This window comes from Triticum urartu, chromosome 5, assembly GCF_003073215.2.
Source record: "Triticum urartu cultivar G1812 chromosome 5, Tu2.1, whole genome shotgun sequence".
In the NCBI taxonomy this organism is placed as follows: Eukaryota; Viridiplantae; Streptophyta; class Magnoliopsida; order Poales; family Poaceae; genus Triticum; species Triticum urartu.
The window spans coordinates 137,724,515-137,746,151 of NC_053026.1; the positions used below are offsets into that span (position 1 = coordinate 137,724,515).

A 21,637-nucleotide genomic window follows, 5' to 3' on the forward strand; every position below is an offset into this window, starting at 1 on the left:
TGGTAAAGGGTGGAAGGCTCGGCCTTATGCCTGGTGTTTTGTTCCACTCTTGTCGCCCTAGTTTCCGTCATATCGGTGTTATGTTCCCGGATTTTGCGTTCCTTACACGGTTGGGTTATAATGGGAACCCCTTGACAGTTCACCTTGAATAAAACTCCTCCTGCAATGCCCAACATTGGCTTTACCATTCGCCACCTAGCCTCTTTTTCCCTTGGGTTTCCGGAGCTCGAGGGTCATCTTTATTAAACCCCCGGGCCAGTGCTCCTATGAGTGTTGGTCCAAACTAGAGCTCCTTGCAGCACCACCTCGGGGAAACTCGAGGGCTGGTTTTAGTTGTACGGATTGCTTATCCGGTGTGCCCTGAGAACGAGATATGTGCAGCTCCTATCGGGATTTGTCGGTACATTCGGGTGGTGTTGCTGGACTTGTTTTACCATTGTCGAGATGTCTTGTAACCGGGATGCCGAGTCTGATCGGATTGTCTTGGGAGAAGGAATATCCTTCGTTGACCGTGAGAGCTTGTGATGGGCTAAGTTGGGACTCCCCTGCAGGGATTTGATCCTTCGAAAGTCGTGCCCGCGGTTATGGGCAGATGGGAATTTGTTAATGTCCGGTTGTAGAAAACCTGAAACTTAACTTAATTAAAATGCATCAACCGCGTGTGTAACCGTGATGGTCTCTTCTCGGCGGAGTCCGGGAAGTGAACACAGTGTTGGAGTCATGCTTGATCGTAGGTTGTTCTAGGATCACTTCTTGATCATAGTTCATCGACCATGCCTTTGCCTTCTCTTCTCACTCTCATTTGCGTATGTTAGCCACCATATATGCTAGTCGCTTGCTGCAGCTCCACATCATACCTTTACCCTTCCTATAAGCTTAAATAGTCTTGATCGCGAGGGTGTGAGATTGCTGAGTCCCCGTGACTCATAGATTACTTCCAAACCAGATGCAGAGACCGATGATACCATTCCAGGTGATTCGACAGAGCTCAAGTGGGAGTTCGATGAGGACTCAGGATGATACTACGTGTCTTTCCCGGATGTCCTACGTATAGTAGATGGTAAAAAATACCGTCCTACATGTGGCATGCGCCCCTGCGTGATAAGGCATGCTTCCTATCAGGTTAGTGATCGTGACAACACAAGACGTCTCTTTGACCAACAGGCAACCTCCAGCGACGAAACACTGGCAAGAGAGACCTACTGAAGTGTAATGATGGTCAAGGGTGCTTGAGTCTCTAATGCAAATACGTGTAACATGCAATAAGCTTCCTAGTAGTGACCGACTTAGTCAAGGTAGCCACATGGGCTCTAGCACACCTATTTCATGTGTGTTCACACTAGCATAGACGACTAGTGTGGTGCCCCGAACACTATATAAGGGGGATAATTGTTCTCGCATTCAGATAAAAACAACACTCGAAGGAGTAGGAAAATGAATGCTCGGGCTAATAGGATTACCCACATACTAAGCCCTGAACATTTCCAAAGCTCTCTCGCATACCCCAAGCTCACCCGAGCATATGTAAACACCACCATATCATACATACCAACCAACCAAGAATAGGAGAAGGGTATTACACCACAGTGTGGCATGTGTTGGGGAACGTAGAAGAAATTCAAAATTTTCCTACGTGTCACCAAGATCTATCTATGGAGAGACCAGCAACGAGGGGAAGGAGAGTGCATCTACATACCCTTGTAGATCGCTAAGCGGAAGCGTTCAAGAGAACGGGGTTGATGGAGTCGTACTCGTCGTGATCCAAATCACCGGAGATCCTAGTGCCGAACGGACGGCACCTCCGCGTTCAACACATGTACAACCCGACGATGTCTCCCACGCCTTGATCCAGCAAGGAGAGAGGGAGAGGTTGAGGAAGACTCCATCCAGCAGCAGCACAACGGCGTGGTGGTGGTGGAGGAGCGTGGCAATCCTGCAGGGCTTCGCCAAGCACCACGGGAGACGAGAAGTACTTGGGAGAGGGGAGAGGGCTGCACCAGAACATTCGTATGGCTGCCCTCCCACCCCCCACATATATATATAGGGGAAAGGGAGAGGGGGGGAGGCGCAGCCTTGGCCCTTCCTCCAAGGAAGGGTGCGGCTAGAAGGAGTCCCTCCTCCCCAAGGCACCTTGGAGGTGCCTTCCCCCTTTAGGACTCTTCCTTTCCTTATCCTTTGGCGCATGGGCCTCTTGGGGCTGGTGCCCTTGGCCCATATAGGCCAAGGCGCACCCCCTTACAGCCCATGTGGCCCCCCGGGGCAGGTGGCCCCACCCGGTGGACCCCCGGGACCCTTCCGGTGGTCCCGGTACAATACCGGTGACCCCGAAACTTGTCCGGTGACCAAAACAGGACTTCCCATATATAAATCTTTACCTCCGGACCATTCCGGAACTCCTCGTGACGTCCGGGATCTCATCCGGGACTCCGAACAACATTCGGTAACCACATACAAACTTCCTTTATAACCCTAGCGTCATCGAACCTTAAGTGTGTAGACCCTACGGGTTCGGGAGACATGCAGACATGACCGAGACGTTCTCCGGTCAATAACCAATAGCGGGATCTGGATACCCATGTTGGTTCCCACATGTTCCACGATGATCTCATCGGATGAACCACGATGTCAAGGACTTAATCAATCCCGTATACAATTCCCTTTGTCTATCGGTACGATACTTGCCCGAGATTCGATCGTCGGTATCCCGATACCTTGTTCAATCTCGTTACCGGCAAGTCTCTTTTACTCGTTCCATAACACATCATCCCGTGATCAACTCCTTGATCACATTGTGCACATTATGATGATGTCCTACCGAGTGGGCCCAGAGATACCTCTCTGTCACATGGAGTGACAAATCCCAGTCTCGATTCGTGCCAACCCAACAGACACTTTCGGAGATACCCGTAGTGTACCTTTATAGACACCCAGTTACGTTGTGACGTTTGGCACACCCAAAGCACTCCTACGGTATCCGGGAGTTGCACAATCTCATGGTCTAAGGAAAAGATACTTGACATTAGAAAAGCTTTAGCATACGAACTACACGATCTTGTGCTATGCTTAGGACTGGGTCTTGTCCATCACATCATTCTCCTAATGATGTGATCCCGTTATCAATGACATCCAATGTCCATGGTCAGGAAACCGTAACCATCTATTGATCAACGAGCTAGTCAACTAGAGGCTTACTAGGGACATGGTGTTGTCCATGTATCCACACATGTATCTGAGTTTCCTATCAATACAATTATAGCATGGATAATAAACGATTATCATGAACAAGGAAATATAATAATAACTAATCTATTATTGCCTCTAGGGCATATTTCCAACAGCATGAATATGCATAAATCCTTTTGTCTTGTGGTCTTTTGTAGCTAGAGGAGGACTAAGTGTGTTTTAGCCCCTAGCCGATAAAAAATACAAGGTATCCTTGATCCTTGATGTCCTAAGCTAATTCTCCGACACCCGTCGCTCTTGAAAGTTGAAACAGATAGCAATAAAGGAGCGACACGAATCTAGGAGACGATGGACCCGACATGAAGATTCATGCCACATCACCATCCATACTTCACGCTCTCTCCCAATGGGTACACCACGCGGCGATGAAATATGATCAACCAAACAAACACAAGGGAGTAGTTGCTTCATCGAGCCAGACCAACATAGAATAAGCTGCCAAGCGACTTCAAGGAAGGCAAATGACTTGGGTAACGTGCACATAGCTTCATTAGGAATGCCGACGAGGGGCTTGTCGAGGGAAGTTGATTTGTTGTATTTGTTGGGGAACGTAGCAATAATTCAAAATTTTCCTACGTGTCACCAAGATCAATCTATGGAGTCATCTAGCAACGAGGGAGGAGTGGATCTACATACCCTTGTAGATCGCGCACGGAAGCGTTCAAGAGAACGGGGTTCACGGAGTCGTACTCGTCGTGATCCAAATCACCGATGATCCTAGCGCCGAACGGACGGCACCTCCGCGTTCAACACACGTACGGAGCAGCAACGTCTCCTCCTTCTTGATCCAGCAAGGGGGGAGGAGAGGTTGATGGAGATCCAACAACACGACGGCGTGGTGATGGAAGTAGCGGGATTCCAACAGGGCTTCGCCAAGCGCTGCGGGAGGAGGGAGATGTGTCATGGGAGGGAGAGGGAGGCGCCAGGGCTTAGGTATGGTTGCTCCTCCTTTTCCCCACTATATATAGGGCCAAGGGAGAGGGGGAGGCGCAGCCCTTGCCCCTTCCTCCAAGGAAGGGTGCGGCCAAGGGGGGGAGGAGTCCATCCTCCCCAAGGCACCTCGGAGGTGCCTTCCCCTTTTAGGACTCTCCCCTTTTTCTCTTCTCTTGGCGCATGGGCTTCTTGGGGCTGGTGCCCTTGGCCCATGTAGGCCAAGGCGCACCCCCTACAGCCCATGTGGCCCCCCGGGGCAGGTGGCCCCACCCGGTGGACCCCCGGGACCCTTCCGGTGGTCCCGGTACAATACCGGTGACCCCGAAACTTGTCCCGATGGCCGAAATAGCACTTCCTATATATAATTATTTACCTCCGGACCATTCCGGAACTCCTCGTGACGTCCGGGATCTCATCCGGGACTCCGAACAACTTTCGGGTTACCGCATACTAATATCTCTATAACCCTAGCGTCACCGAACCTTAAGTGTGTAGACCCTACGGGTTCGGGAGACATGCAGACATGACCGAGATGACTCTCCGGTCAATAACCAACAGCGGGATCTGGATACCCATGTTGGCTCCCACATGTTCCACGATGATCTCATCGGATGAACCACGATGTCAAGGACTTAATCAATCCCGTATACAATTCCCTTTGTCTAGCGGTACGATACTTGCCCGAGATCCGATCGTTGGTATCCCGATACCTTGTTCAATCTCGTTACCGGCAAGTCTCTTTACTCGTTCCATAACACATCATCACGTGATCAACTCCTTGATCACATTGTGCACATTATGATGATGTCCTACCGAGTGGGCCCAGAGATACCTCTCCGTTTACACGGAGTGACAAATCCCAGTCTCGATTCGTGCCAACCCAACAGACACTTTCGGAGATACCTGTAGTGTACCTTTATAGCCACCCAGTTACGTTGTGACGTTTGGCACACCCAAAGCACTCCTACGGTATCCGGGAGTTGCACAATCTCATGGTCTAAGAAAATGATACTTGACATTAGAAAAGCTATAGCATACGAACTACACGATCTAGTGCTATGCTTAGGATTGGGTCTTGTCCATCACATCATTCTCCTAATGATGTGATCCCGTTATCAACGACATCCAATGTCCATGGTCAGGAAACCGTAACCATCTATTGATCAACGAGCTAGTCAACTAGAGGCTTACTAGGGACATGGTGTTGTCTATGTATCCACACATGTATCTGAGTTTCCTATCAATACAATTATAGCATGGATAATAAACGATTATCATGAACAAGGAAATATAATAATAACTTATTTATTATTGCCTCTAGGGCATATTTCCAACAGTATTCCCATGCCTGTATACTAATTTCTGGGTTGTATTTGTCGTATATATGTCGTACTAGGGGGCCATGCCTGGGCGGTTGGTTCTTTGATGTGCCCACCCTTGGTTTTTCTTAAGAGCAATTGTGTGACTACCAAAGATGGGGGAGTCTAGGACTTGTCCGCCAAGAAGGCAAGATGGAGGATGGCATCCACTGACCAAGATCAATATATAAGGCCATTCCCTCAAGCAAAGAGGGGGCTTTCAACCCCTCCAAAAACCCTAGATTAGCTTGATTAGGTCATTCATGATCATGTCGTCCACACCCCCATCTTTAGCAACTTAATCCTCAACTTGCCAAACACGCCATTGTACACACCATTGCAAAATCCATTTGTGATATAATCTTCATATAAGGAGAAGTAAGGTTATTATTCGCTACACGCGAGCTCAAACCTGAGTAAAACTTGTGCCACATGTCCATCTGATAACATGAGGTGACGCCTCATTATTATACATCCACTGTATTGCAGTTAGGTACATAGTCATGACCTCAAATGTAAGTCCAATCTACTTAGCGACAAAAATGACATATACGACAAAAATATGTACCGGAACGAGAAAGACGTTACTAACTGAAAGTGCCTTATTTTTTGTTGGATATACATCTTTACTTTAGTTGATACTTGTCCATGGTGCTTCACTACATGTTGATAAAATGAGTGTAATATAATTTGTACCACTGTTTCAAAGTCGGTATCATGATAATGCCTAATTTTTAGTACTTTCCACATGTGATGGTTGTAGGTTCTAAAACTCTTTGCAATAGCTATTTTTTAGCCGTTTATGCCCCTCCCCCCCCCCATTTAGTCCATTTTGTCCAAAGAGGAGATAAACCATCCCCAAGCTCGAGTCGGGGGCACTGCGTCCGGCCACACATTGCCGCCAGAGGGGAGGATGAGGGTTCGCCAATTCGGGTGTGGGGGGGGGGGCTTTTCTTTTTGGCTGCCGCTCAAATTAGACACTCGCCGAGCTCGAGATTGCACACAGCGGGCAACTACAACATCGTTAGCGAGGGCTCGCCAGGGCCTTGCCGGAGGGGAAGAAGAAACTTGACTTGTTCAGATGCGAGTTAGGCGCGAAAGAAAACAATGCGGTTTAGGAGGAGGAAGAACACCAGCGGGCGCTGGATTGAAATCGGACGGTTGGGGTAGAGAGCAGATTTGACTGAAACGAAAATATAAACAACTCAGTAAGAGAACGACCGAGGAGCAGCCCGGCGGCGAGGCAGCGAAGCGCCCGAACCGATTCGAGTGACACTCCTCTTTTTTACCTCCCTCCCTCCCTCCCAAAGTCCAAACCCTAGCCGGCTAGACCTCGCGATCCAATCCACATCTAACCCACCCGTAGAGATTTCGGCGGCCGATGTCTCCGCTGTCGCCGCCGCGGTCTCCACGCCCCCTCTCCTACTAGCAGTCAGCCAGCAACCTCCCTCACAGCCTAAAAATCCACGCCGTAACGACGACTCGAGGGTCGGACGGCAGGCGGCCATGAGCAGCGCGTTCAGCGAGGAGATACTCGCCGACAAGCTCGCCAAGCTCAACAACACGCAGCAGTGCATCGAAAGTATCCTTGATTTGATTTTGTCGCCCAAATTGCTCGAGAGATCTGTTTGGTGATTCTGAAGTTTAGTGTCGAGTTGCAAATTTTCTGCGCTGAATATTCAACTTTCTGTAGAAAGAACGCCCTTTTTTCTTGATTTGTCCTCCTTAGTTCTTGCGCCCATGCTATGTCTGTGTATATCCACTAACTTATTCGAAAGGATATATCCTTGAATGGGAATAAGCACGAAGGGGGCGAGAAGGCATTTTGTGGCTTCTAAAAATTGCAAATTCTTGTGTCCGTTTTCTGCCCTTTTTTTGTTCTTACTTCACGGGAGCTCTCTGGATGTTACTGCTTATGGTAAAGCACTAGAGCCTACTTAAAAACGGTACTCTTTGACCTAATATCTTGATATGTTCAGGAATCAGGAGCATAAGTCGGTAGTTTTGTCTGTCTTAATATTTCTTACCATGATCTTGTTGTTGCCTTGACTTTTCCCCTGTATTAGCGCTGTCGCATTGGTGCATTTACCATCGGAAGGATGCAGAGCTAATTGTCCAAACATGGGCCAAGCAGTTCCATAATTCTGGAAATGAACAAAAGGTCCCTTTCCTTTATCTGGCTAATGACATCCTACAGAACAGTAAGCGCAATGGCACCGAGTTTGTAGAAGAATTCTGGAAGGTCCTCCCAACAACACTTAAAGATGTAGCTGAAAAGGGTGACGACCGTGGGAAGAAGACGGTCTCTAGGCTGGTGAGTATATATCTGTACTTATAGTTGGTTAACTCTGGTTGCTATATGTTGTTAGAAGATAATCATAATGTGTTACTTTAAAACTGCACCATTGTGTTCTAGGTTGATATATGGCAAGAAAGGAGAGTTTTTGGTTCACGTGCCGGGGGCATCAAGGATGTGATGCTTGGAACTGCCCCCCTTCCTGTATTAGATATGACCAAAAAGCGCTCTCACAGTTCATCCATCAAGATTGTTAAAAGAGATTCACGTTCTGTAAAACTGGTAAGATTTTCTCCCTGTTTGCTACATTCTATATTTCGCCGGTGGATTTTGGGTAGAAATTATTCAAGTTTTGTTGTTGTCTTTTCAGAGACTAGGCGTTGGAGGAACTGCAGAGAGAATTGTATCTGCGTTGCATACTGTTCTCAGTGAACAAGCAGATGAAGATGCTGACCTCGAAAACTGCAAGACATCTATGCGTCATGTTGGAAAGATGGAGAAGGATGTTGACAGTGCCTGTAACAAAGGTACTGTTTGTTAACAGAAGTTCTCCATCTTGGCCGTCTTAGCATGTTTTGTGATGTTATTCTCTCTTTCTCTCTGTAGCTGAGGATCCTCGTCGTGAGACTCTTTGCACAAAATTGAAGGATGAGGAGGCTACCATGAAAAAATGCATCGAAAAGCTCAAAGCAGTTGAAGAAAATAGAGCAGCTGTTGTGTCTGAATTGAAAGAGGCATTGCAGGAACAGGTCAGAATTACTGTTTTATCAGTAATATAGTAATGTATTTTAAGCTTTTTCATGTACATAGGTTGATACTTTGTCCATGGCTTCCAACTTCATCTTGGATCTGTGTAATCTTATTTTTAAGTTATTCAGGAATCGGAGCTGGAGAAGGTCCGCACTCAGTTGCAGGTAATGTTTCCCAAACCTTTGAAGGTTGATACTTGTAGCTTATCTGTAACATCTATGAATAATACCATTTTGATGTTTCTGTTGACAGTTGGCTGAAGCAATGGTAGAAGAAACGGCCAACATGCAACGGAGGCTCAACAATGAGCCAATCATTCCATCTTCCAAGCTAGCATCATCAGTAGAGCCAGGAAATTCACTCTCTAATGGGCAAGTAAAGGGCCAGCAGAAGACAGCTGCTGCTATCCTCGCGGACAAGATTGCATCATCATCAAACTCTCAGCAAATACTCCAATCTGCACTTTCCAAGTTTGCTGCTGAAAATTCATCTGAGATACGCTCAGATAAAAGGATGAAAGTCGAACAATCCTCACAGGTCCCAAGCGTTGCGAATGCTGCTGCCTTCGTACCAATGCCGTCAATGGTCACCACAGCAGCACAGCAGCCCCAGACAATCTTGGTACAGCAAACTCCTGTGCAAGGCCAAGCTTCTGCGCCACAGCCCCAATACAATATCTACCAGGCCCCTCCACAGCACTTTGTCCAGCAGCCTGGAGGTTTAATTATGGGCATGCCATACAGCATGAACACCATGAATCCACCCCCACCTCCACCACCGCCGCAGATGATGAACCTAGCAAGGGCGCAGACACAGCCTCAACCACCTACACAGCAGATGCTTCAGCAGCAAATGCAGATGAATGTTGCGCCCCCGATGCAGTTTACGCTTCAGCAGCCTGGTGCACCACCTTTCAGGCCTTTGCAGCCACCTCCAGGGATGCAATTTTTCCATCACCAATCTCAGTGACATTTTTGGTAGACTGTCCAGCTCCGTTAAACTGTGATAGTGTCCAGTTTAGTATACTGGTAGAGAGAAACTGACTGCTGTAGAAGATATACCATATGGTTGTTCATTCGTGAAGTTGTTGTACATGTAACTTGAGGGAGCAAAGTGCTGTGATATATGAGCCGGTTTCTTGGCTCAATTTTTTGAAGGTCGTAGGTTGATATTGGGGGTCGGAGCTAATAATTATGTGTAGTGCATCGATGAAAGAGATTGCACTGAGGGTTCCTTGTTGATACAGAGTTAATTGATTGGTGGACTTTTTTGTTTCGAAGAACATGCAGCAAGTTTCCATTTGTGTACTGATAAAAGAATTATTTTCTACTAATGAAATTTTGAAGCTGTTGAAAAAGGACTAGTCAGCTTTATGTGCAACTTGAAATACTTCCACTCCCAAAATTTAGCTCATTCTCATACTTCCTGTTATTCAATGTAGTTTGAACATATTTTTTAGTTGTAAATGAGTAAAACTACACCAGACATCACTAAACTTGCAAGGGAGTGCAGTGAGATCCATGAACGTAAGAACTACATATTTACATCCATTAATTTGTATACATAGGTCAAGAAAGGTTGAACCTACTCTTACTAATTGGGATGGCATGCCACTTGGCTCAATCTAAATCAAATTTGACCATATGGTCGCCTTTCTAAATTGGTGGAGCAATATTTTTTTTTCTTGGAGTCACTGAACAAATTTACAAGTTTCTAACCGATCACTATCAATATGATTACCAGGTTGCGTCTTAAATAAGATCAAAATACAAAACGATCATCAGCGAATAAGGTTGCGCTATAAAAATACTTTTGTCCGTCCGGTAAGTTTTATCTGTCATTGCAGTTTTCAATTTTCTTCCTCCTCTCGCGTGGGCCATGGGCAGATTTTGATTTTCCTTGAATGCCCTCTTCTGGTCGAGCTATGCAATTTCGCTTATGCACACCACCAATTTAAATAGTACCATCTTACTTCTTTACACATTATTCCACCAATTTAAATAGGGAAACACTTCCCCGCAGACATCTCACAAGAGCCAACCGTCAAACCAACGGATAGAAGTCGATGCATTTTTCTTCTCACGACCGAGATTCATTCCAAAATCTGTCGTTTTGTTCCAAAACTGCTCAATATTCTAGCCACGTCTTCACCCATAACGCGTCCGCATTAATGGTACCTTCCCCAAACCCACCCTCCCCTCGTTCCCATCCCCACCATCTCCTCCCGAAAACCCCCACCCCGAGCTCGCATCTCACCTCGCCGCCCCGCATCCATCCCGACTTAGCTTTAACCACTGCAGCTGTCAACCCAAAACTTCACACCCATTACCGCCGTGGCCGACAATGGTGGTGAGCAATTGTTGATTCTCCACGACGCTACGACCATGATCCGCCAATATGTATTTCTCCATGATACCTTGGTTGTGATCTTCGAGGCGCATCGATGAAAGAGATGGCACTGAGCTAATAGTGTGTGTGATTCCTTGTTGATACTGAATTAATTGATTTGTGGAGTTTTTTTGTTGGAAAATGCTATCCTTCAGCCGGCTAATGCCCGCTTACGTAGCCGTCAGATCAATCATGATCAAGTAGCCACGTTGGCCACAAGCCAGTCCCTCGCGACCAGTCTTTCTCTTGCAATAAGGGTCTTGTTTCAGTAGATTTCTTCAACACAAGACTGGTTTGAGAAAGAAAGAAAAAACAATTAGGAGGTGAATTATTTTTTCTGCAATTAGGGTCTTGTTTCGAAAGATTTCTACAATATATCTTTTGTTTCAGAAAGAAAAGAAATGTTTTGGTCGTAAAGGTTTTTTTTTCTTCTGCAACAGGGGTCTTGTTTCAGAAACATAGCCCGAGTTGCAACGCCGGAGGAGCGCCCGACGTTAGAGAGTGAGTGGCCAGACATTGCAACATGAGGCATGTTTCAGAAACATAGCTCCGTTTGCAGAAAACGCCGAAGAAGCGCCGGGCGTGAGAGGTTGTCGCTGTCGTGCTGGATTGAAGCTAGCAGCTGCTTGCGAGGCTGAGACGGAGGAGGAACATCAGCTCCGACGAGCACGGCAAGGACTAGTTCCCCCTGCGCGCCGGCAGCAGCGATTTTGCGGTGGTGGGGGCTGGCGCCGTGCTGGGCACAGCTGTGTCAGGACGGCGGACATGGGAATCTGTTTCCGAAACTGAGAGATTGTTGCAGGAACTAAGGAGATGGTCATGCACACGCGGTGGTTAGATCCGACTGCTGTCAGAGCGCTGATCCAACAGAGCTCCATGTGGCGGATGTTTCTAATATCCGCCGGTGGACGCGTAGCTGCTCCCTTTTTTGTTTTGAACAAAATGCAGCAAGTTTCCATTTGTTTAACTGACAAGATAATTATTTTCTACTAATGAAACTTCAAAGCTGTTGGAAAAGGACTAGTGAGCTATATATGCAACTTGAAATACTTTCACTCACAAAATTTAGGTCATTTTGTTACTTCCCATGTTCTTCAATGTGGTTTGAATGTATTTTTAGTTGTAAAAGAGTAAAACTTCACAAGACACCACTAAACTTGCATGGAGTGCATTGAGATCCATGAACCTAAGAACCGCATATTTAGATCCATTAGCTTGTATACATAGGACAAGAAAGGTTGAGCCTACTCAATTACTAATTGAGATGGCATGCACCTTAGATCAATCTAAATCAAATTTTTCCTTGGAAGGAAGTTCTTTGTGTCATTGGACAAATTTTAACGAATTTCTTCAATGTGGTTTGTGAGTTTGATCCCCAACACGATCAAGAAATTGGTAGAATTTCTACAAACCTTCTCTAGAATCAAGAAATAAAGGGTGAAATGCGGGTCTCATTCATCCTAGACGAACCATGGAATTAACTCCTCAAATTGTGCTCGTGGCTGCACAATGAAAAAGAGAAAGATCCAATATATGAGTTGGGTTTGGTTAGTATGAGCGTGGCAGAGGCATAAAAGGAAGGAGAGAAAATGAGCCTCGTGATGGGCTTAATAACGCAAAGGAATTAACATATAGGGAGGTGAGAGGGGCTAAAACGCATTTAACGGATTTCAGCGCAAATTCCAAATATTCTCTTTACAGATGGAGGAACTATGATTTCCTGTACATAATCAAACTATAACGGGGGCATGACCATCTCTCGCACGCGCGCTCACTTTTTGGTAGCCCTATTTTGGAAAGTGGCCAGCAACTCCCTTAAGGATTAGGTGGATTAGGAGCGATTAGTGTAGATTTGGGTGGGTCTGAAGCCCTCATGCCTTACCCAGCCTTCGCGTGTACGTGCACAAAATCATCCATCTTACCACACATGCTAGGCCCCGGCAACAAATCATGTGGGTTGAGCGCTCCATGTAGATCGATTTATTTGTTGGAGCGGCCGAGTGCAAAGGAGTATTTTTAGTATGATACTTTTGTTGCAGAAAATGTATTAATAACTATGAAAAACACTTTCGCTCAACTGGTTGATATGGCGCATGCGTTGACAACCACGGTGACCGTTCGATCAAAATCTGATTCGACGACCCGCAACAACCCCGACCCAAGGCCAGGTTTGCAACTCCACTCTTATTGCAAACCATTCAAGTGTAGTGGTCAGTCTTTTGAAGAACAGTTAGGGCTAGGGAGGTGGTTGTGGCTGCATCTGTGTGGCTGCGACGACGACCAACGCAGATCTCTGTGGTGATGACGACGAAGACACCGGTCCCCGCCGGTGGAGACCTCCCCAACTCTATTTGCAAGCAGCAGTTAAGGGATTTTATTCTACAACAGAGGTCGTGTTTTAGAAGGAAAAAAGGTTTCGGGGTGATTGCAACAAGCCTCTTGTTGCAGTAGGTTGAGTGCAACACTATCCTTGTTGCAAAGGTTGGCGCTGCTCTGACGAAGCGGGGCAACAACGAAGGTTTTTTTCTACAACAAGGGTCTCCTTTCAGAAGGAAAAAAAGCGATTAAGGAATGTTTGCAACAGGGGTCTCTTTCCATGATGCAGAGGCTGATCCTCACAAGGCATGACGGTCAATCAGTTTGTTATTATGAGTTCCATCCAATGGTCGGCGAGGCGGTTGATCTTTTCAAATCATCTCCCGGATGATGCATAGCGCTTCCAAAAGAATATTAGTCGTCAGTGAAAGGGACCCGCGGTTTGATTTTCTTTCTTTCGAACATTTTCCTTGAACTTTGGCTACACGCAGCTCATTAAACGCTCAATGCATCTGGGTAGAGGGAGTACCAAAAGTATCATATATGTATGGGACAGGGCAAGTGATCCGGCTCCCGAGCTCACCTGCTCCCTTGCATGAACAATTAAAAAATAAAAAATACTAGAAAATTTCAAAACATCTGAATTTTTTTAGCATGAAAGATGTTCAAGTGCGTGATGTTATGTCAAATTTGGTGGTGTTTAGAGTAGTTTTCAACAAAAGAAAAGCAAAATTGTGGTCTCTGCGAAACTTTACTGTCCAAACGATGAAATTTTGCATGGACATCACACATTTGAGTACCTTGGATGATAAAACATTTTATATTTTTTAAAATCTTTTTTGAATTTACTGTTCAAGCAGATGAGCCCAGGCTCATAAATGAATATTCGATACGTACCATGGTTTCTTAATACATGGCTGATATGCATTCAGGGAATAGTACTCGACTCTATGGAAGGCAGCATAAACTGAATGATCAATTACTCAATACAAAGTCTTTCCGATTCGGTAGTCGAATAAGTTAAGTAGCAGGCAGCGTGTTCAAGGCCAAAATGTTCTAGTACTATTATTAGTATCACCACAACCCTATCTAGAATAAGTTCGCACGGCTCATCATACATGCCGTGTAAACCGATTCCGACATAAATAAAAAGGAACAAGCAGAGAGCTTGGGATAGCAACCGCGTATGCACTTGACATCAACCCTGATGGATTCCCACGATGCGGATTCTCACTTCTGCTGGCCAGCCTCGACGGGTTCCACCACCTCGGCTTCAAGCGGCTCAGGTTCAGAGCTACTAGGTGCAGCAGGCTGCTGGCTTGGCTGGGCAGGTTGGGGCTGCGACGCCCACTTGCCCGCCATAGCTGTGCTCATCATGTCATAGATCTTCCCGCTCAGGTCAGTTGGGTTATCAGGCTGCAACATCATAACATGGGCATTATTATTTTTATTTTGAGAAACGCCCACACCCTGCCCATAACAATAATTATGTGAAACAAAAGGCAAGGTTCAAAAGAAAACATGCAGTATGTTTCCTTGACTGTGGTATGAGATATACTCCCTCGGTTCCTAAAATAAGTCTTATATTTAGGAACGGAGGGAATAGATGACAAGGCATATGGGTGTACTCACCGTGAAACCGCTAGAGATCATTGAAGTTTCAAAGAGGATGTCGATTGCCTTTAGAGCTTCTGGGTCATCAGGGTTGATTCTGCACGCAGCCTGCGTTGCCAAGAACTAATCATTACAACGAACAGTGTATAGGGATCCTCTAATCAGAGATCTACCATTGAAGATTAGCTACCAGCATCCAACATATTTAATTCGTAGCAGAGTACAAGGGTTGCGTAGGCCTCTAGATAACAGAGACAATGTGAAAGGAAATCATAAAAAAATGAACACTTACATTCAATCGCTTGATTATCTCATGCTCTGGATTTATTTCAAATACTTTCCTGGAACGCATGAAATCCAGAGAAGACGTATCACCTATAGACTGCGCCCTCATTAACCTGAGGAACAATATCAAGATATTAATGACAACTTTGTATAGCGAGTTAACCACTGAGGAAATAAGTGAAATAGAGCCCAACCTTTCCATATTGGCTGACCAACCAAACTTGGCTGCAACTAGAACACATGGTGATGAGCTGAGACGGTTGGATACATCAACTCGAGCAACCCTCTCACCCAAACGTTTCTTGATCCAGTCACAGGTTTGACTGTATTCCTGCTTCATTTCCTTTTCTCTTTCCTCATTCTTATCACCTAGGTTATATTTGCAGGCCACAATCAGAAACTAGGAGCACAGAACAACGATAAATGAATATTGTGCTCCCAATTCTGCAAAGCAATATGCAGCCTAAAATAGAAAAGGTGCCTGATAAAAGAGAACATTTTAGCTGACAATAGGCGACATCTAGTTCGCTTCACGCTTTGTCAATTATTAATGAGAAAGGTAAACTGATAAACCATGGCGATTAGTATATACGGTGAAGGGAGAAGTTCCTCATGCTCTGCAACTTCTATTCAAAATTCAACTCATCAAAAGATAAAAACATGCCTGGTACAAGCGAACACTTAGCTGATTGTATAAAATCAATCTCTACTTGGTGACATCTAATTCACTTTACTTTTTGTGTTGAGCGGTCAATGACTAGAAGAGTTTCCTAGTCTTTTAAATTATAAAGAAAAAAAAGAGTCTTACAAATTACATTTTCTACAGCATATACACATTGGTAGGCCATTGGCCAGACCAAGAAGGATAATTCACTTTACATTAATATATACTAAGCTCCACAACTTCTGTTTTCAAAATTCAATTTAGTAAGCAGTAAAAGGATGTTAAGAAACTATGTTCTTATATTTACATGCATACCTAGGTCCAGGTCTTCCTTGCTAATATCCACGAAACTCTTATCCTTGTAGGAGTTCAGGTTTGTGAGAGACACTTCATCCATAGGGTCAATCAAAAGTAAAACCTACAAAATAAAGCACATGATAGTAAGGTTAAAACTGGCATAGAATAATTGACTTTTCTGGTAAGAAAAATAACTCTTCTCTCTTCTGCAATATAAGCAGTCTAGAAGAATCATTCATTAGAGCAATGTCGTAATGTTTCACGGCATGATGCAAAAAATACACCTGTCCCACCAGGCATTAAGCATGTTTGTCTGAATAGCAAGTGAAAATATAAGAGGCCTCAACTCATGAAAAGCATGTTTGTTCAAATAGTGGACAAAAATATGTGACGTACATGAGACCCAGAGGGAACATTTAAATAAAGACATAAACGAAGTTATCATCTACTCCCTCCGTTCCTAAATATAAACCTTTCTAGAGATTCCAATATGGACTACACACGGAGCAAAATGAGTGAATGTACACTCTAAAAAATCTCTATATACATCCATATTGGAATCTCTAAAAAGTCTTATATTTAGAAAACAATTTAGTATTTGTAGAAGCAATGGTCTATCATCGGTAGTTCAGCACATACCTCATAACCCATTTCATTGAGCTTCTCTAAGAAAGGAGCATTTTTGGCACTGCTCAAACTATCTCCAGCAATGTAATAAATGGCCTTCTGCTCTGGTTTCATACTCTCCACATATTCATCCAAGCTAATTAATTCCTCATTGCTTTGAGAAGAAAAGAAACGGAGCAAAGGAGCAATTCTCTTGTGATTTTCCTTGTCTTCCATGCAACCGAGCTTCAAAAATTTTCCATAGTTCTCCCAAAATGCTTCATAGTCCTACAGTAAGCCTTCAGATGAGAATGCAAATAGAAAGACCAAGAAACCATGCTACGAAGGAAATGAAAGCGCCTACATCTCTGTTTTCACTACAAGAAATGCCAAGTATCATATCAAAGGCCTTCCGCACCAATCTCTTTCTCATTATACGCACCTATACAAAAATCAGAAACACAGGATAAATCAAAATTCGGGAGCTCAGTATTGAAATGCACAAAAAAAGTAGAAATACCCCCACAAAGAACTTACAATTCGACTCTCTTGAAGGATCTCACGAGAAACATTTAGTGGAAGGTCATTTGAGTCAACAACACCCTTCACAAAGCTCAGGTATCTTGGGAACTGGTGAGTCACAAATCTCAGTTATCAAATTGAAAAGTTAAAAGTTTTACAAAGAACCATGAAGAGACAGCCAAGCAAGTATCAAGCATACCAGTTCTCCATCGAAGTCATCTGATATGAACACCCGCTTGACATAAAGCCTGATATTTTTAGTCTTCCTATCAGTTATGTCCTCTTTCTTTGTAGCAGGCACATACAGAATTGACCTGAATTCTACTTCACCCTGCATCAAATTTGATCAAGAACAGTTTACTTGAATGTGAGTTGTGAAGATCCTTATCAGGCTAGTTCACCCTGCATCACATTACCAATCACACTACCATTTTCACGAGTTTATAATTGCCTATCGGAAGACTATGTTACAGAAATAGCAGTGCAACTATAATGTCAAATAAAATCCATGTGGGTAGCTGAATTTTCGCAATTACATGCTACAAAATTATGACCTTTTTCTATATATTTTTTGGCATATCTCTTTCAACAAAGACATGGTTCATAGATGAATACTTCTGCAATGTGGTTGGTTTGCAATTGGAGTATGTAAAAAATGAAAAAATTTAAGTAGCATTTGTTGATCAACTGTGTATTATTTAGATTGCACATATTATCTAGGCAAAAGCAATTGCAGATATCATGTGATATACCAACCATGTGTTGAATTAACAAAAGCAACAGAAAGGCAAAGGAATCTACCTCTGTAGTGAAGTGTGAGGAGGCCAAGGGATCCAAATACTCGTTGAAGGTCTTCTTGTAAAATTCATTGTACTCCTCAGTTGATACCTCCTTAGGAGTCCGAAGCTGGCAACAACACAACAACGGGAATAATTTCAGGCTCTCTCAGAAGAAAAATTGGAAGTGAAAAAACGTAGTTATCATTTATCAACAAGACAAGCAGCACAATAAACAGTCCCAAAGTTCTCACCCAAATAGGTTGTGTTTCATTCGTAAGCTCCCAGTCCCAATACTTCTCCACAACGGTTTTTGTCTTTTTCTTAACCTGTTAACATCGCAATATTAGAAATTATCAACATGTAAGAATGAAGCACAATTTGGGCAACTGAATATGGCTCAAAGGAAAGCAGTGCAAAATGACTTTTTTTTACGGTTTATTACAATGTTACCTCTTTTTTGGGTTCACCATCACCTTCTGTTTTAACTTCAGCAGGATCCTCGTCAACCTCAACCTAGAAAATCAATGAATGTCTTGCATAAGCAAGGTTCCACTTTAATAACCACAGGGAGCTAGAAGTATTAGTCACCTCTTTTGTGAAGCCCTTCTCTTGCCAAGTGTAAATTGGGAAGGAAACAAACTGAGAGTAATTCTTCAGAAGTTTTTGGATCCTCTCAGGGTGAGCAAAACCCTTGTCATCACGCTGCATAGTACATATTTCAAATGGGGCGCACAGTAAAAATTTAAATTGTAAAATAAAAGCAAAGGCTTTGTTGTTGTTGTTGTAAAATAAAAGCAAACAGACCTTCAGGTAAAGTGTAAGACGAGTTCCCCTAGGAATGAGCTTCTCTGGATCTTTCTCTTCTCGAATGGTGTAGGAATTAGATTCTGCTTCTGCTTCCCAAACATATTGTTTTTCTGATTTTGGGCTCTTTGTTGACACAGCAACCTAATACACAGAGTAGCAGAAAAATACAGGAAAAGATGTTCAGCAAAAGAAAAAGAAACACTATCTCACAACCAGAGTGTTAAATACAACCATGATAACATAACACAGTACCTTGTCTGAAACAAGAAATGCTGAATAGAAACCAACACCAAATTGGCCAATCAAGTTGCTATCAACATTAGCTTCCTGGCTCTCCTGTTATACAATAAGCATAAGTCATAAATATAAAAGGATTTGGAAGATAGACAAGAGGAGAATGGAATCTGCAATTAGATCACACCTTTAATGTCTTCAGGAATTTGGCAGTTCCACTGCTTGCGATAGTTCCAAGAGAATCAACAAGTTCTTGCCTCGTCATACCAATCCCAGAATCACTGGAAAGAAAGAGCAGGTCATGATGCAAATCATTTCCCAATAAGAAAATATACAGCTGGTCACCAGCAAGTAACATGTGCTTACATAATCGTTATTATTCCATTGTCCTTGTCTGTTTGGATGCGAATGTCAAGTTCAGGGCCATCCTTAAGAAGATCAGGATCAGTGACACTCAGATAGCGCAATTTGTCAAGTGCATCACTTGCGTTGCTGCAGGTACAAGTAAGAAAAGGAAGGCGAAATTAGGCTGAGCAACTAGACTAAAGTTTTGTGGCACTCATTAAGCCCTGATTGGGACAAACAATTGCCAAAATGAAGTTAATGCAATATCATGGCGAGGAACAAGTGTCAATAAACACAACAAATAAAGAGTGAATTTGGAGATAACTACTGCTATTTTAAAAAATAACAATTTATGTTCTGAATTGTTGCCCACCTGACCAGCTCCCGGAGAAACACTTCCTTGTTGCTATACAAGCTGTGCACAATCAAATCCATGAGCCTATTGACCTGCCGAGCACAAATTGTTCCCCATCATATTCGTGATACGAACATTGGTAAAGATTAGCATGAATCCATACAAAAAGAAAATCATAGGTACCTCAGCCTGATACTCGAACTTCTCGGCAGGTGGCGCGTCAGATGAATCAACTGCTGCAGCACTCGATTCATACCGTCTCCCAACAAGGGCACTCTCCCTCAGCTTGAGGGACGACAAGCTTTCAGCTCCATTAAGCTTGGGAGCCGCAAGCACAGAGAGCAACCTCTTCCCTCCAAGCCGAGAGAGACCAGGGTCTGGGTTTGTCACCTGAAATTGAGACGGCACAGCAAATATCACAAAGCCGCTAGCGTTGTAGAGTAATGCACCAATAAATCATCCGAAGAAGAAAATCACATCAGACCTAGCAATTGCACATTTCTTCTCGGAATAAAATACTATCAGCAATCGGTACACAAATGACATACTGAACAGGAAATCAGATCAACGCCAAACCTCAACTCACTCACAAACACAAATTAATACATAACCCATCAATTAATCAAAACACAGCCCCCAATTTGGGGGCAATGACTAATTCGCAACACATAATGTAAAAACACGCACCGATTCAAGCCCACCGCGAGCTCCTACTTTGCAATCAACCAAACAGGAAACAGCGGAGTACACTACGTACCATACAGTCAATCAATGTCACACATACGTACCGAACGCGGCGGGGCCGAGGGGGAGAGGGAGGGGGAGGAGGAGGCGGCGGCGGCGGCGGCGGCGTCTCCGGAGACCGCGAAGGCGGCGGCGTGGCGGCGGGCGGCGGCGTGGCGGCGGGCGGCGGCGCCGGCGCAGAGGGATCGCCTCGAGGCCCCGAGCATCTCCGCTGCGCTCTGCTGGTTCTCCTCCCAGGCGAGGGCGAGAGATGTGGGCTGGAGGCGCGCTTGCGCAGGTGGGCTGACCGAGGAAAACGACCGTGCGAGGGTTTTGGAAGAGGGGTTGGGTAGGGTTTTGTGGGCAACCAGAGGCAGAGGGGATGAGGCGTATAAATGGGGTGCGCCTTGCGGATCAAGGGAGTGCGCTTCGCTGGCACCGTGGTCCCGGGCTGTCGGTGAGAGAGTGGGGAAGGGGGCTTGGGTTTGCTCGGTGGTGTTAGCGTTTTGGGAGAAGGTTCTGGAGCAGGGGCCCGGAGTAATGCCATGTGCACCGGTGTGGATAGTCTGTGTATCATACAAGGAGGTTGACATGTGGGGCCAGTGGGTGCATGGTTGTGGGTGGTCCACGACCAGGTGGGCACTTTGCTTTGCCGCGTCCGTTCTCCGTGCAGAAATTTCCAGCCTCCCGAGATGGTCCACCTGTTTCTGACCTGCTACGCCAATTAACTCAGGCTGGTCACAATGAGGAGGAATTTAGCAGTAACATCACACACTCTAATACAACTTTGTTTATGTGTTACATATTTAATGAAGAGAGAGGTGCTTGTAGTAATTAGCTAAGTTACCGGAACATCACACACTCCAAGAAACAATAAGTCTATAACATAATAAATACATTGTTGCATGACACTACATAGATGTTCCTACCCACTGTGGAGATAGTAACATAGTCTACGGAAGTGTGTAAGTTACTAGACTATGTTCTTGCCCATTGTGACCAGCCTCACAAGGCTAGGCCTACAACCAAACGCTTTCTTTTTACATCAGCCTGGCCAGGCATGAAATTTCTAGCATCGACGTCCACACCAGGCACCCGTGAAACTCCAGGCATGAGGGTGAG

At 44.7% G+C, this 21,637-nt stretch overlaps 2 protein-coding genes across 2 annotated transcripts; one reads left to right on the forward strand and one right to left on the reverse strand.

The window, feature by feature from the left end:
• Window positions 1–6,749: 6,749 nt before the first annotated feature.
• On the forward strand, window positions 6,750–9,862 carry LOC125508215 (regulation of nuclear pre-mRNA domain-containing protein 1A-like). Its single transcript, XM_048672832.1, has 7 exons — window positions 6,750–7,116; window positions 7,601–7,848; window positions 7,951–8,112; window positions 8,201–8,357; window positions 8,437–8,579; window positions 8,709–8,744; window positions 8,833–9,862. The coding sequence occupies exons 1-7, from the start codon at window positions 7,041–7,043 to the stop codon at window positions 9,547–9,549; spliced, it is 1,539 nt and encodes a 512-aa protein (XP_048528789.1). The 5' UTR covers window positions 6,750–7,040; the 3' UTR covers window positions 9,550–9,862.
• A 4,373-nt stretch (window positions 9,863–14,235) lies between these two features.
• On the reverse strand, window positions 14,236–20,877 carry LOC125508216 (heat shock protein 90-6, mitochondrial-like). Its single transcript, XM_048672833.1, has 20 exons — window positions 20,581–20,877; window positions 19,976–20,182; window positions 19,811–19,884; window positions 19,459–19,584; window positions 19,280–19,373; window positions 19,111–19,194; window positions 18,856–18,999; window positions 18,640–18,753; window positions 18,502–18,564; window positions 18,303–18,377; window positions 18,074–18,178; window positions 17,472–17,603; window positions 17,288–17,380; window positions 17,115–17,192; window positions 16,784–17,038; window positions 16,163–16,265; window positions 15,378–15,552; window positions 15,191–15,296; window positions 14,917–15,006; window positions 14,236–14,700 (listed from the first exon to the last, which is right to left on the reverse strand). The coding sequence occupies exons 1-20, from the start codon at window positions 20,740–20,742 to the stop codon at window positions 14,515–14,517; spliced, it is 2,466 nt and encodes an 821-aa protein (XP_048528790.1). The 5' UTR covers window positions 20,743–20,877; the 3' UTR covers window positions 14,236–14,514.
• Between the last annotated feature and the right edge of the window lie 760 nt (window positions 20,878–21,637).